This window comes from Aspergillus wentii (genome assembly GCF_001890725.1).
Source record: "Aspergillus wentii DTO 134E9 unplaced genomic scaffold ASPWEscaffold_4, whole genome shotgun sequence".
In the NCBI taxonomy this organism is placed as follows: Eukaryota; Fungi; Ascomycota; class Eurotiomycetes; order Eurotiales; family Aspergillaceae; genus Aspergillus; species Aspergillus wentii.
In genome coordinates, this window is record NW_024467835.1 from 1,511,826 (window position 1) to 1,526,626 (window position 14,801).

The 14,801-nt window shown below is 47.5% G+C and overlaps 5 protein-coding genes across 5 annotated transcripts; 3 read left to right on the forward strand and 2 right to left on the reverse strand.

The window, feature by feature from the left end:
* Window positions 1–174: 174 nt before the first annotated feature.
* Window positions 175–1,808, reverse strand: sakA (mitogen-activated protein kinase HOG1; the record flags this gene model as incomplete). The annotated part of the gene is made up of 9 exons (XM_040828249.1): window positions 175–283; window positions 344–527; window positions 581–659; window positions 726–1,082; window positions 1,133–1,232; window positions 1,286–1,329; window positions 1,402–1,531; window positions 1,640–1,687; window positions 1,753–1,808. The coding sequence occupies 9 exons, from the start codon at window positions 1,806–1,808 to the stop codon at window positions 175–177; spliced, it is 1,107 nt and encodes a 368-aa protein (XP_040688875.1).
* Window positions 1,809–5,046: 3,238 nt separating this feature from the next.
* On the forward strand, window positions 5,047–6,406 carry gpaB (guanine nucleotide-binding protein subunit alpha gpaB; the record flags this gene model as incomplete). The annotated part of the gene is made up of 6 exons (XM_040833056.1): window positions 5,047–5,173; window positions 5,248–5,593; window positions 5,645–5,773; window positions 5,827–5,956; window positions 5,997–6,250; window positions 6,307–6,406. The coding sequence occupies 6 exons, from the start codon at window positions 5,047–5,049 to the stop codon at window positions 6,404–6,406; spliced, it is 1,086 nt and encodes a 361-aa protein (XP_040688876.1).
* A 1,454-nt stretch (window positions 6,407–7,860) lies between these two features.
* Window positions 7,861–8,497, forward strand: ASPWEDRAFT_498378 (uncharacterized protein). The gene has a single exon (XM_040837337.1). The coding sequence runs from the start codon at window positions 8,018–8,020 to the stop codon at window positions 8,387–8,389; it is 372 nt and encodes a 123-aa protein (XP_040688877.1). The 5' UTR covers window positions 7,861–8,017; the 3' UTR covers window positions 8,390–8,497.
* On the forward strand, window positions 8,495–11,680 carry glpV (glycogen phosphorylase; the record flags this gene model as incomplete). The annotated part of the gene is made up of 8 exons (XM_040839425.1): window positions 8,495–8,782; window positions 8,848–8,860; window positions 8,921–8,956; window positions 9,009–9,070; window positions 9,134–9,237; window positions 9,288–9,365; window positions 9,428–11,193; window positions 11,273–11,680. The coding sequence occupies exons 1-8, from the start codon at window positions 8,607–8,609 to the stop codon at window positions 11,678–11,680; spliced, it is 2,643 nt and encodes an 880-aa protein (XP_040688878.1). The 5' UTR covers window positions 8,495–8,606.
* Window positions 11,681–12,056: 376 nt separating this feature from the next.
* Window positions 12,057–14,587, reverse strand: ASPWEDRAFT_154880 (ATP-binding cassette long-chain fatty acid transporter PXA2; the record flags this gene model as incomplete). The annotated part of the gene is made up of 4 exons (XM_040829671.1): window positions 13,863–14,587; window positions 13,165–13,801; window positions 12,214–13,111; window positions 12,057–12,135 (listed from the first exon to the last, which is right to left on the reverse strand). Exons 1-4 carry the CDS (start codon window positions 14,370–14,372, stop codon window positions 12,057–12,059), a joined length of 2,124 nt encoding a protein of 707 aa, XP_040688879.1. The 5' UTR covers window positions 14,373–14,587.
* Between the last annotated feature and the right edge of the window lie 214 nt (window positions 14,588–14,801).

The following is a 14,801-nucleotide window of genomic DNA, read 5'->3' on the forward strand; positions in this document are numbered from 1 at the left end:
GGGGAATAGGGAGGTGGGGGGAGGGCTTCGAATGGGAATCAAACGTATCGCCATGTCTGATCCACAGGAGAGAGGGAGAGAAGACAATGGGGGAAACGGCCCCATCCTAAATGGCCCGAAAATCACCGTGATGCTTGCGATTCATTCACGCAAGACGCAATGCGCAAGATTGGCTTATGCGAAGGTCTGCTGGCCATCCCCGACTCCCGTGACTCCTTCCACGAGAACCTGGCCAGGATCGGGGCCCTGGTCAATGTTATGGAAGTCCAGGATTTCCGAGTACCTGTAAATTTTCCAGTTAGACAGCGATTCAAAAAGGTGTATAGAAGTAAAGGGTGCGCACATCATGATCTTCCAGGTGTCCACGGGCAGATCCGCATCATTGAACGACCAGTCGAACTTCTCTTCCGCGATAGGCTCGTCGGTGGGATCGTGGTAGGGAGCAAGGTATTCATGTGCAAGTGCATCACCGGCACTGATTCGTTTTTTGGGATCGAAAACAAGCATGTGCTCAAGAAGGTCGACCGCTATATGATTGTCAGTGCCCAACTCTTATCTACCGGTCGGATGGTGTACGTACCCTCGGGGTCGGCATTTTTGAATTTATTAGCCAAGGGCTGGCGTTCGCGCTTGGGTAAAGACTTGACGAATCGCAGAGTCTATAGCAAAAGAGTACTGGTTAGCGAGTAATTTGGAGGTCAAACAGTACAAGACAAGTCGCTCACGTTTTCACTGCAGATTGTCTGAATCACATCATCTGGGGGAGTTCCAAGAAGCTCCGTAATGATGGAAAACTGGTTGACATGGTCCTTTCCAGGGAAGAGCGGCTTTCCATCGACCATCTCCGCAAAAATACATCCTGCACTCCAAATATCCACCTCCACATCGTATTTCTGCCATGTAAGCATGATTTCGGGCGCACGGTAGTATCGCGTTGAGACGTAGCCGGTCATCTGGGGGTCTTGAATACGGGCCAGTCCAAAATCGCAAATCTTTAGGTCGCAATTCTCGTTGATCAGGATATTGCTGGGTTTGAGGTCACGGTGAACGACACCTGCGGAGTGGACATATTTGAGACCGCGCTATCGACTATTAGTTCTGGTTCCATCATAGCAAGCTCCAGGAAGCGTACCAGGATCTGGTATAGGAAATACTGGATGAACTGCTTCTCCAGTGGCCTCGAGGTTAATAGTCTATGAAGGTCGGTTCCCAAAAGTTCCGTCACAAAGTAGCTGCGGGTGATTAGTGAGGCGTCACCAACAGTCCGACCTAGGATGCCACCTACATGTCTTCGAGGGGGGAAATAAAAATGTCGCTCAAACTAATAATCTGCGAGTTGTTAGTTATAAGCACTGGGTCGAGAGTTTTTTTTTTTTTTTTTTTTCCACAAGTTGGACCAACGTTTTCATGTCGCAGATGCTTCAGCAGCTTTAGCTCTCGGTATGTTCTCTTGGACAAAACGGGTGTGCTGAACGGCTTCATAATCTTCTTGACGGCGACAGGTTGCCCGGTCAATTGATCCCTCGCAGAACTGTTTATCCCTCAATCACGTCAGCCCACGATGCGTATCACCAAATTTATCCCCCGCGCGAAACAGTCGGTGATTTCCAAGAAAGGAGGGGTCCGAGCCGGGGCATACCAGACGAGACCAAAGGCACCCATTCCCACGGGCTGAAGCTCCGTATATCTGGGAAACGGTCAGAAAAAACGATTTTCCTCATTTTCGCATTTCACGATGGGCGTCTGCGGTACCTGCTGGTGATCTCAAAGGTGGTGCCAAAGATCTGGGCACGCACGAATTCCGCCATCTTGGGCCAGGGAGACGGGCGGGACACCACGCTCGGAGGGGGGAAAGGAGCTTTTCTTTTTATTTTTAAATTGGGGGATTTTATTTCTTCCTGCTTGCGATGAGACAGGAAGAAACAGTAGGGTTTGAAGATGGAATTCTTCTTTTTTGAGTTTTTTTTTCCGGATTTCTTTAACGGATCGAAAGGCGAGGATGTTTTTGGAGGAAGAGAAAGAGAGAGAGAAGAGAGAGAAGCAAGAGTCGTAGCAAGTGGCGTCCAACAGGGTGTGTGGGGAAGTGACTTCTCCTAGTCTGCTTCGATTACCGGAGCAGCAAAAAACAAGGACGATGACGTCCGCGACCAGAAATAATCAAACAACAAGAAAAAAAAAATTGCAGGATAGTATCGCCAAAGGGCTGAAGGATGTGCACACACGAACAGCCAGCTTTCTTCATCAGCAGCAGTCGCAGCAGTCGCAGCAGTCAAAATTCGCCCACGCGGTCATCATCATATGTCTAGACCGGAGATGGACGATCCATTGGCTGGAAGAGGGTTCCAAATTCAAGGATTCAGGGAAATTCATTTATTTCATGATATGAGGCGGGCTTACATAACGGGCTACAAACGTAACTGTTGCTCGTCTGCTTGTATCCAGGCACGTACATGATACATATGGCGATGGAGGGGCTCGCGATTCTTATGATCGTCCATTAGAATGATTTCGTCATTCATCAAGAACTGACGGTTCAACGATCAAAAAGGAGGAACAGAAACTCTAGAAACTCCCCGAGGAATGCCTTGTACTGTAGGACTGATGATTCTTCCATTCTCTGCCTACTTACCCCTCCTCCTTGGCGCAAGCACACCTGTATCCCCTCATTCCTGGCCTTGATCATTCTTGGTGCTTATACACGTTACCGTTCTTGATCTTTATCGTCATTTTCTGCATCCTGCCAGTCATTTTTCATCGGAATTTGACTCGATCAATTGCAATATGACTATCATCTAGCCCATGAGGACCGCCTGCTGAGCAATCCCCGAGCCAGTACCTAGTAGTCAGCCTGGCAAGCTGCTCTGATGCCCAGGACGGCATCATTCTCCAATGTCGACAATCGACGTGGGGCTTCTATTCCAAGCAATTCCATCGACTTCGTGTCTCTCTGCCACCGCGTCTCATCCAATGTAAGAAACAGGAATAATCCGTCCAGATACGTATCTGTTATCTTGATCGAGATGGTTTTAGATGGTCCAGAGTCAAACCCCTCCTCCAGATCAAGTTAAAACGGCCCTTATTCCCCTGGGTCATAGCGCCAACAAGAAAAAAGCCAGCAGAACGGCTTCTTCCGTCGATTCCCGCCTAACTGAGCAAGCAACAAAGAAAGTGATCATTCAACGGTCACCCCTTTTTTTCTCAATGATCATTCAGTCCAGACTGCTCCTCCAAGTTCAGATCGTCCTCATAGCCCATCCTCATGGTTTGTGTTTCATCTCGCAGTGGGGGTGAAAGCCAACGACTCCGCCTAACTAAACCTGCACGTGAACCCTCCCTAGTCCCCTTTGACCACGTCTCGAGTCTGTTTTCACACTTTCTCCTCCTTTTCATCATGTTTTTTTCCTTTTTTTTTTTTTTTTTCTTCTTTATTTTCTCCAAACTTTGGCGTTTACAGGGTCTACCAGAGTGAAAGCATCACCTGGGTGTGCTGAGTTGATGGGCACATTCGTGATGGCACATGCCACGAAACTCCCCAGATGACAACGTCACAATCTCCACTGGAGACGGTACGCCTTCTCCATAGTCAAATGGTGCATATGATAGATAGATTCACTCCGGAGTACAGAAGTCAAACCGGCTTGATATTTCAAGTACGCCTGGGTGTCAGGCTCGAAGCGCCTTGAGAAGAACCAGGGTGTAGTTAAATATATATGAGGTTATGGGTGCACGGCTGAGGTGTTGTATGCATGTGCTCCGTTCTTGTACATACATGTTTCAAGAAAAAACTCATAATTAGTTTTTTTTTTTTTTTTTTTTTCATCTATTTCTTCATTATTTTATTCTGTAAATTTAAGGCATACAGGATTCATGATCATCTTCAAGAAAAAAGAAACCATAACGATGATGGAATGTAATTTAATTACTCTCTGCAGTGGCGCCCGCCCATCCCTGGGAAGTTCGAACCTCCGTAAAATCCCCTGCGATACGATCTCACTAACATAATCACCATCATCATCTGGACATTACTATTATCATCGTTTAATATCATCCTCCTATTATCCCCATTAACTTTGTGTGTGCTCGTTAACCCAAGAGCAACCAAATGTTTCCACCTTTACCTCTATATAGTAGGCCCTAGCTGATCTCCAGCATCATCATCATCGCTACTCCTCCCCAGCCTGGCTCTTTTCGCGGTAAGCTACTACCCATCGCCCGTCCACGTTTTACCCACCCTTCGATCTAGCGAACAAAGTAATCCTCCTCAAGTCTGGCATCTCCACTTCCTCTTGTCTACATGACGACTGGGGACTTTCTCTCTCTTTCGCTACTACCACCACCACTACTTCGACTCTACCTAACCTACATACACACTACACCTTCGTTCTCTCTCCTCACTGGATACTAATCTGACCGACTCTCTTCCTCTCTCGCTTTCAGTCTGAGATTCGCTTCCGCTTATATATTCTCTCCCTCAAGATCCGCGCTTTTTCACCTCCCGATCGACCTTTGCTACCCTTTTTAGCGTCGGCTCGTCATTCTCACACACTTGTGCTCCGCAACTGATTCCTCGCCCCTCCTCCCTCAGTCGCCCCGTTGGGGAAGAGAAGAAAAATTATATTCAAGAACCCCAGATTATTATTCCCCTCCCACCTCCTCGACCGCTGTTCTGGATTTCCCACCCGATCCGAGTCCTCTGCTCTCCCCAGCGCCAACAGCGTCACGAGCCATCATCTCTCCTCCGCCGTAGCTTCGACGCCCGGAACTGTCCGCCGCGACCCTACCTTTGACCACGGTGCGCAAAACCTCGACTCTCCAGCCAAGCTCCCGTTGATCTCCGAATATTTCTTCTATTTGCTCTCTTCGTCGCGACAATATTTCTATTTTTCTGGGGATCCCGATTCCTTCTCGTCATAGGGGCAGGTTATTTGTATGAACCTCAGGGCCTTGGGTGCCGGTGTTCTCATTCAGGGTGACCCTCAATAGCTTCTGCGTATAGCTCATGGTCTAGCTCTTTTTGTTCTGGAATCCACACATTATCTGGTCACGATGGGTTTGTGTGCTAGCACAGAGTCCACAGGGGACGCGGAGCAGAAGAAGAAGAGCCAAATGATCGATCGGAGATTGGAAGAGGACTCCAAGCGATTACGGAAGGAATGCAAAATATTACTACTTGGTTTGTCTCAGTCTTATGTCGAGAAGCGCGGGAAATCGCATTGTTGTCTCAGGCTAATCGATGTGTTGTAATAGGGTCAGGAGAAAGCGGCAAGTCTACGATTGTCAAACAAATGAAAATCATCCACCAAAATGGCTACACACAGGAAGAGCTCGCTTTATATCGTCTGACGGTGTACAAGAATCTTTTGGATTGCGCAAAAGCGCTCATAGGAGCTTACCACCAATTCTCCCTTGAACCCTCCAGCACCAAGGTAAAAGACTTTGTCGAGTTTCTTCTAGAATACAACATCGACCCGGATCCAAACACCCCGCTCGATTCCAAGGTGGGAGACGCCATCACGTACATCTGGAATGACCCGTGTACGTCCACCGTGCTGGAACATCAGAATGAATTCTACTTGATGGACTCCGCACCATAGTAAGGACCAGCGCTCTTTCTGCCCCGAGGACATACTAAGTTTTCTGTTAGTTTCTTCGAGGAAGCAAAACGAATATCATCTCCAGATTACATACCTAATGTGTCGGATGTTCTCCGCGCACGAACAAAGACGACGGGTATCTATGAAACGCGATTTACAATGGGCCAATTGAGCATACAGTAAGACTTAACACGCCCTTAATTCGTCGCATTGTGCTAAGACTATCTTGCAGCATGTTTGATGTGGGCGGCCAGCGCAGCGAGCGAAAGAAGTGGATCCATTGCTTCGAGAACGTAACGTCCATTATATTCTGTGTGGCTTTGAGTGAATACGATCAAGTACTGCTAGAAGAGAGCAATCAGGTATGTTTCATGCTTCAACCAAAGTGGACCACGGTAGTAGCTGACTCCTCTGGAGAATCGAATGATGGAGAGTCTTGTCCTTTTCGACTCGGTCGTCAACTCGAGGTGGTTTATGCGAACAAGTATCATCCTATTCCTGAATAAGGTGGATCTTTTCCGGCAAAAACTTCCTCGCTCGCCTTTAAGCAATTACTTTCCCGACTACTCTGGCGGCAACGATGTAAACCGAGCGGCCAAGTATCTCCTTTGGAGGTTTAATCAAGTCAATCGGGCGCATCTGAATCTATACCCTCAGTAAGCATACAGTTCGACAGACTGGACGCTGTGACCATCTAACCTCTTTCCTACAGTTTAACACAAGCAACCGACACGACAAATATCCGTCTAGTTTTTGCAGCTGTGAAAGAGACCATCCTGCAGAACGCCCTCAAAGATTCGGGTATTTTGTAAACGTCATAAAGTGGCTCTTCACTCAACGCAGCTGTACGGCCAGACGAGTGTCTATCACCATGGCCAGAGTTTGTCCCAGGAGGGCTTCATACTCTTGGCCATTTTCACCTTGACGGATCTGATGCTCTTTTTTTCCTTACCTTTCCCCCTTTTTTTTCCTTTTGTTTCCTACCCTGTTTAGTGGATCGGCATCGGCGTTTGCGGTGCTAGTCTTGACTGACAGGTTGATATCCCTGGCGCTCGGTTGGGTCATATATTCGTTGGATAGCCGTGGTATGGTGTTTTATTTCTTTCATTTTGGGGGGAATTTTCTTCTGGGGACCTGCATCGGGTAAATACCATGGATGGTGTTTGCCTCTATTTCCTTTCTTGCCTCTATTTTCTTTTTGTTTGGCTTGGGATCCGATGAGCGTATTATTGCCAACTAAAAGTTTTCTGGCCTGAACACAACTTGCATGTAACCTGTGCGAGGGTTTCTGATATCCATTCTCGTGTGTCGAGATCGTTTTTCGTTTTTTATTTCCTTTTGAACTGACTACTGCCATGCTTTCCTTTCGTCCTTTCTCGTGTGTCATGTTTACCTCTTTTTATTATGCATTTTTATGGCGGCTTCCCTTTGTTATATCCGAACTGCTTCTCATCGTTGTTTCTGCCATCCATTTTGCAGCGTTTCATGCATGCAATGTCACTTGCGACTATATGTTTTTCCTTTTCGTTTGTCACCTCGCGCCCCTCATGCCTTGGGTCTCTTGGTTTTGTTTGTTTTCCGAACGCTGTGGACTAAGATCAGGCGATCGGTAAACTACCATAGCAAGAAGCAACCTCGAGGCGTTGAATGTCGGGGGGTTTGTGAATAGTGTTTCTTTTGCGGGCTGGAGAAGGGAAGCCCACCATGCATTTACAACCCATATACTAATAAACTACATTGATCTGCACACCTTTGGTCATGGGGATAGATGTAGAAAGGCGGGGTATGGAGGATCAACATGAGGCATATAACGAAGGTCTCAGGCAACCGTGTCGAGAGTTAGAGACTAAGATGCATGATGCATCTCGTGTGGAGGTCTGGTCGCAGTGGATCTGCATCTGTTCTATATATATATATGGTCACACAGGGAAATGATCATTGAACTAGAGTATCACTTCGTATGATGACAGGTATTTGGTCAAGGAAGAAACCCGGTCTGCACGCACAGACGTGTCTTGATATACCTTGCTGGTATAGCTTCGACTGGATTATAGTAGCAGCTGCAGGTGCTACAGCCAGTGTTGGAGTGATGATGCTGATGGCATACATGAACCACCTTGCTGTATGCGGAGACTCCGCATTGCGTCATGACTCGATAGTTCCAGTCTTTATACAGCGTAACCTTCTTATCTTTCGTTTTCTCAGATTGATAGGATATACTGATACGGGTTATAAGATTAATTGATATACGATGACTATAGATTGTAAAGTATCATGGACGCCATCAAGGTGGCTATTATCAGATCACCAGACCATCGACCACCATCAACGCAACGCTCATCCGATCCTCCACGTAATGTCAACAAATGTACCAGGGACCACCGGGCCATTTCGGTCTAGACTGAACACCGTTCCTGTGTGAAATGATGCTATCCGGGTGTTGCTGTTGCGCTGTCCCGGGGTACTCCTCCAGCTGCCCCACCCCAACATCCAGAGTCGTATGTTGCTCTCTCTCTCTCTCTCTCTCTGTCTCTCTTTCTTGTTGTGACCTTCAGACTTTCTTCCTCATCGAACCCTTTCTCTTCCCACCCTGGTCCCCCTTTTTGTCTGACCTTGAACCACCTCCACCAAGGAAGCAAGAAAAAAAAAGCTATGGCCCCTTCTTCCCCCTCATCTACCCCTCCTCCTCCACTCCTTCATCCTGCTTTCCTTCCCCGGATATCGCTGCTTGCTTGGTCTCGTCTCTTCCCCAGGTGAAGCTGGCTGGAAAGGACATTCAAATACCTTACAATTGACTAGGGGAAGGGTCGTTCTTAACTGGCCCGATCTCTCTTTCTTTTCTTTCCTTTCTTTCCTTTCCCATCCATCAACATTCGTCTCATCCCTTTGCAATACGCCAATTCTCAGTGTAACTTGGATTCCACAATCAAATTATTTCCTCAGCTCAAGCTCACCTGATACTCACATAGGTAGCTTCTCCCCCAACTCAATCACAACAGAAAATCCTCAACCATGGCCTCGTCCGAGCGTCGTGAGAGGAGACCTTCTGTTGGTGCCCCCATTTCGGAACTTCAGGGCCCCGTTGGTCCTGGATTCAGTCGTCCAAAACATAGGCGTACCTTTACTGGTTTTGGGCCGGCCGAGACCAAGAGTGTCGAGGCTAGTATTCCGGAGCCGTTGAGAGAGGCGTGAGTATTTGCTTTCTTTACAATCTCAACCTGTGGTTTCGATGCTAACTGTCTGTTTCCTGTAGATGGCGGAAGCGTGTATGGTCTCCTGGTTCTGCATTCGGATTAGATATATACTAACTTCGTTATTGATGGTAGTCCGCGAAGGGATTCACGAATAAAGAGGAGTTTGAGGTATGTGGGCTGAACATCTTGAGAGGTCCATTGCTGACTATAGTATATATAGACAGAGCTCGTGCGCCATGTTGAAACTACCCTGGCTCGTTCGCTTTACAATTGCGATGAATTGTACGTTCTCGGCATCATCCGACCTTCTGATCAAGTAGACTGACTGTTCGGCGAATAATTTAGGGCTGCATATTCAGGAGCTGCACTTGCCTTCAGAGACCGTCTGATCATCGAGTGGAACAAGACTCAGCAGCGCCAGTCTTTTGCTGATCAGAAGAGGGTTTACTGTATGCTCGTATTTGCTCCAATATCTTTGGAAAATTAACTGACTCTCTAGACCTTTCTCTCGAGTTCCTGATGGGTAGAGCATTGGACAATGCTATGCTTAACGTTGGGATGAAAGATGTTGCCCGAGGTACGTGAATACTGTCAAATAAATGAATCTCTTAGAACAGAAAGACTGACTTGATAATAAAGAGGGCTTGAGCGAACTGGGTTTCCGTGTTGAGGATGTCATCAACCAGGAACACGATGCTGCTCTTGGAAACGGAGGTTTGGGACGTTTGGCAGCATGCTTTCTCGACAGTCTCGCGACAATGAACTTCCCAGCATGGGGCTACGGGCTACGTTACCGATACGGAATTTTTAAACAAGAACTTGTCGATGGATATCAGGTTGAAATCCCTGATTATTGGCTGGACTTCAATCCTTGGGAATTTCCTCGCCATGATATCACCGTCGACATCCAGTTCTACGGTTCGGTAAAGAAATATGAGGACAAGAACGGCAAGACTGTTCACTTGTGGGAAGATGGTGAAACCGTCCAGGCCGTGGCTTATGATGTCCCTATCCCCGGCTATGGTACAAGAACAACCAACAACCTCCGCTTGTGGTCGAGTAAGGCAGCAAGTGGGGAGTTCGACTTCCAAAAGTTCAATGCCGGTAACTACGAGAGCGCAGTTGCAGATCAGCAACGTGCAGATACCATTTCGGCAGTGCTATACCCAAATGATAACCTTGAACGAGGCAAGGAACTCAGATTGAAACAACAGTACTTCTGGTGTGCTGCTTCCTTGTTCGACATTGTTCGGAGATTCAAGAAGACAAAGCGGCCCTGGAGCGAGTTCCCGGATCAAATTGCAATCCAGCTGAATGATACACATCCTACGCTGGCAATTGTTGAATTACAGCGTATCTTGATTGACCAAGAAGGTTTAAGCTGGGACGAAGCGTGGAATATCGTGACTCACACCTTTGGATATACTAATCATACAGTTCTTCCAGAGGCGTTGGAGAAATGGTCTGTTCCTTTGGTTCAGAACCTTCTTCCACGGCACTTGCAGATTATTTATGACATAAACCTGTTCTTCCTACAGTCTGTAGAGAAGCGATTCCCCAAGGATAGGGAAATCTTGTCTCGAGTCTCGATCATCGAGGAGTCCCATCCCAAGATGATCAGAATGGCTTATATAGCCATCATCGGATCTCACAAGGTCAACGGTGTTGCCGAATTGCATTCGGACCTTATTAAAACCACGATCTTCAAGGATTTCGTTGAGATCTATGGACCTGACAAATTCACCAATGTCACCAATGGAATCACCCCCAGGCGCTGGCTTCATCAAGCCAACCCACGATTGTCTGAATTGATTGCCTCCAAGCTTGGTGGTTATAAGTTCTTAACAGACCTGACACTTTTGGATAAATTAGAGGCATTTGCCGATGACAAGGTATTCAAAAGAGAATGGACAGAGATTAAGACGGCGAATAAACTCCGTCTTGCCAAGCACATCAAAGATACCACCGGTTACAGTGTGAATCCGCAAGCTCTCTTTGATATTCAGGTGAAGCGAATTCACGAATACAAGCGCCAGCAGCTCAACATATTTGGTGTTATACACCGCTATCTGACCATCAAATCTTTGTCTGCAGAAGAAAGAAAGAAACTCGTGCCACGGGTGTCCATATTCGGTGGCAAGGCAGCCCCTGGCTACTGGATGGCCAAGACCATCATTCATCTCATCAACAAGGTCGCTTCTGTAGTCAACAATGATGCAGATGTTGGTGATCTCCTCAAGGTGATTTTCCTTGAAGACTACAATGTTAGCAAGGCAGAGATGATCTGCCCAGCCTCGGATATCAGCGAACACATCTCAACAGCTGGTACTGAAGCCAGTGGAACCAGCAACATGAAGTTTGTTCTCAACGGTGGTCTAATTATTGGGACCTGCGATGGAGCCAATGTATGTTGTTACTATTTCTGAACAAGCAGGGGGAACATTGCATTTGCATGCAGTTAACTGACCCTGATACTTTTTTTAGATCGAGATCACTCGCGAGATCGGCGAGCAAAACATCTTCCTATTCGGAAATCTGGCCGAAGACGTGGAAGAGCTCCGTCACCGACATTTCTACGGCGATTTCCAACTCGATCCACATCTGTCCAAGGTTTTCGATGCAATTCGGGGAGGCATGTTCGGTGACGCCGGCAGCTTCTCTGCGCTTACCACGGCTATCACGGAGCATGGTGACTACTATCTCGTCTCGGACGACTTCAATTCATATATCACAACACAGGATATAGTAGACGAGGCATTCAAGAACCAGGATGAGTGGGTCGCCAAATCCATCACTAGCGTGGCGCGCATGGGATTCTTCTCTACAGACCGTGTGATCGGTGAGTATGCTGAGAGTATCTGGAACGTCGAGCCTCTGCAGGTGAAGGATTAGTTGGGTAGGAAAGTTACCTTTTCTATACTTTTATTTATCTTCTTTATTAGCTTATATTGTTTCTTGCCGTTTAATATGGTATAATTAACGAGAATACGAGCTTGTTATGGTGCTTTTTTTTTCATAATCCAACTCAATTTGACAAGAAAATACAATTCAATAGTGTCGACTATCCATAGAGATGAATGACGATCATTCACTCACAAATATGCCAAAGTACATGCAAGCTATGTATAGTACCTCGCTCTAGTGATCAAACACATACAGTAAATACACAAGAATTCAATATCAGCACAAAAAATCGGCAAAATGGATATCAGGTCGAATATGTCAGTGGCGACAAAGAATAAAGCAGGCCATATAATATATGAGTCTATTATGAAGCGCTCAGTTCGGTGATTCGTCTTTGCAGCTCTGGTACAGCTCGAAGCTGGAGATCAAGATCGTCTTTCTCACTGTTCATGATTTATCATTTTAGCTTTGTTATTTGAAAGTATGGCGGTGGAAAGAAAGGGATTCAAGGCATAACTTACTCCTCAAGCTTCAATCTCCGTTCCCAGTCTAGTCCGGTAAAGACATAGCTGCCTTGGCCGTCAAACTGCAGGATCTTCTTGTGATACTTCCAGAGACTTCGACGGTGGGAAACGGTCATCAGGGTGATACCGAGCTTCTTGGCAGTTTCGTACATGACCCGTTCGATTTCGAGGGTGACAGAAGATGTACATTCATCTAGGATAGCAAATTTTGGTCGATGGTAGAATAGTCTTGCCATGGCGATACGTTGTTGTAGACCACCGGATAGGACATCGCGCCACTCTTCTTCCGCGTCCCAGCCACCGGGGCGGTCGACGACCGATGCAATCTCTACGATGGAAAGGACTTCATAGAGGTCTTCATCGGTGATGCCTTTGGATCGCATTTCGCGAACACCGTCGGGGTAAATGACCTGTTGTCGCAGAGTGCCGCGAGATAGGTAGGGTCGTTGGGGGATATAGAAGATCCCATCAAAGCGGGGTTTCTTAACCTTGCCTCCGTAGACAGGCCAGAGGCCTCCGAGGATTCGAAACAGGGACGATTTGCCGCATCCGTTAGGACCGACAATGAGTAGATGATCGCCGGGGTGGACGGTAAAGGACAGTTCCCGTATGAGAACGTCTCCGTTGGGCGATACGATAGGGACGTCGGTGAACTCGATAGATTCGCTTTCTTCAACCTCACCACGACCAGAAAGAACGGCCGCATTTTCCTCTGTTGAAGCTGAGGATACTAACTTCTTCTCAAAATGCCCGGCCAAGAGGTCATCCATAACTTCCATTAGAGATGAAACGCGCGCTGTGTGACCAGCGAGCTCTGAAATTTCCTTGTATGAGAACATCAAGCGACCAAAGGCATCGGATGAGGAAAGCAACATCCGACGATTTGTGACGAAACCTTGTTAATTACGTTAGTAGTGAGCTTGACAACCCCTACAAAGAAGTACTTACTCTCAGTTCGATCCCCCATAGTCTGAGCGACTTGACCGGGGATCTTGAAGAAGACCGGAATACTACAGAGGATCAACCCCAAGGCACCCCAGAAGTACTTGATGACAAAATCCTCCATGAATCCGTGGTATAACCGCCGTCGCAAGATGCGATTCACATGTTTTATCAGGGTGAAATAGCCCTTATCCAAGGTGTCCTTCTCCGCCTCATGGCCGTGGTAGAGTGCCACTTCCTCGCTGTAGTCAATCAGTCTCGAGTGCAGAAAGCGAAATTCACCCTCCAAAACGGCCTCATCGGCGACATATTTGCCAAAGGGCGGCGTCAGTGCACGCATCACGTTGGCCGAAAGCTGCACCAAAAGACTCATGATAAAGAGACCCTCTCCTCCAACGCTCTTGGAAAGCGAGTAGTTGTAAATGGCCATGTCAAGAACTGGTTTGGCCAGGTTTGAATACAGCTCTGCCAGACTGTCTGAGAATCGCGAGACGTCCACAGTAATCAGCTGGTCGGGGTTCTTTATTCGATCGTCCAGAGCAGAAATGGCGTAGAATGTCATGTTGGACAGATACTTTTCATGGATATGGTCCGTAAGGCGCTTCCGGTAGCTAAGAGCAAGTTTACATTGGTGATAGGATAGCTAGAAAGAAAAGCATGTCAAATCGAACCACCGTCGACACAGCCAAAACAGTGCGACTTACCATAGAATTTGTAAAAGTTGCAGGCACTGCAACAATCATCCACCATACAAGTCCCAGCAAGAACTCCTTCCCCTTCCCCCGCACCAGATTGCTGACCAACCGGCCATCCAACTCGGCCACATACAGACTAAGCATAGTCCGCAGTACCAGAAACACACTGTGGCTCATAAGCAAACGAAGTTCCTTACTTCGCCAGCCCGGCACCACAATCTTCAGCAACCGAAGCAGATTCCTGAAGAATTCACGGTTGACTTCGACCTTCTTGCGCGGTCGGTCGCCTTCTTCGCCGAGGCTGCTGGTTCCGGGCCGCCTGCGCAGGTCAACCTGTCGCTGGGAAGCGGCCTTTTGCTCGGAGATGGCATTATGGACACGTTTTGCTAGAGCGGCAAAGAGAGCCAGGTAGACCGTGCGAGAGATGCGTGTGCGATGGCGGAGATAGAGGGACGTTAAGCTGGAGAGGATCTGCCGGAACGAGCGCTCGGGGGGGAGCAGTTTGGACATAGCAGCCATGATGGCGGCGAGAAGGGGCTGCCTGAGCCTACTACAGAGAGGATGAAATAGGTCCTAGCCAGAGTCGACGAATGCGAACATGGCCGTGATGATGATGATTTCCGAGAGGGATGGGAAGAATGAGATGGGTGATGATGAAGTGGAAGGGAGAGGAAGAGAGAGAGAGGCACGCGGGCAGTGGCTGACATGTGAATGTTTTCTGGGGAACAGCAGCAAACCGAGGGATTGCAGATCACTGGAAGCGTGGGGACTTGGGCTCTACTAAAGGGCCAGTATTTCTATCAGATTGGGATGATAGATATTATCTACAGCAAATTCAAGTAGACAAGATATTTTTATGCATTTATTTATCCGTATAATTAACTGTTCGTTGTTCTTTTCTCCATGGTTGTTCGGTGCTGCTCTATGACGTAAGCCGATATACCGAGG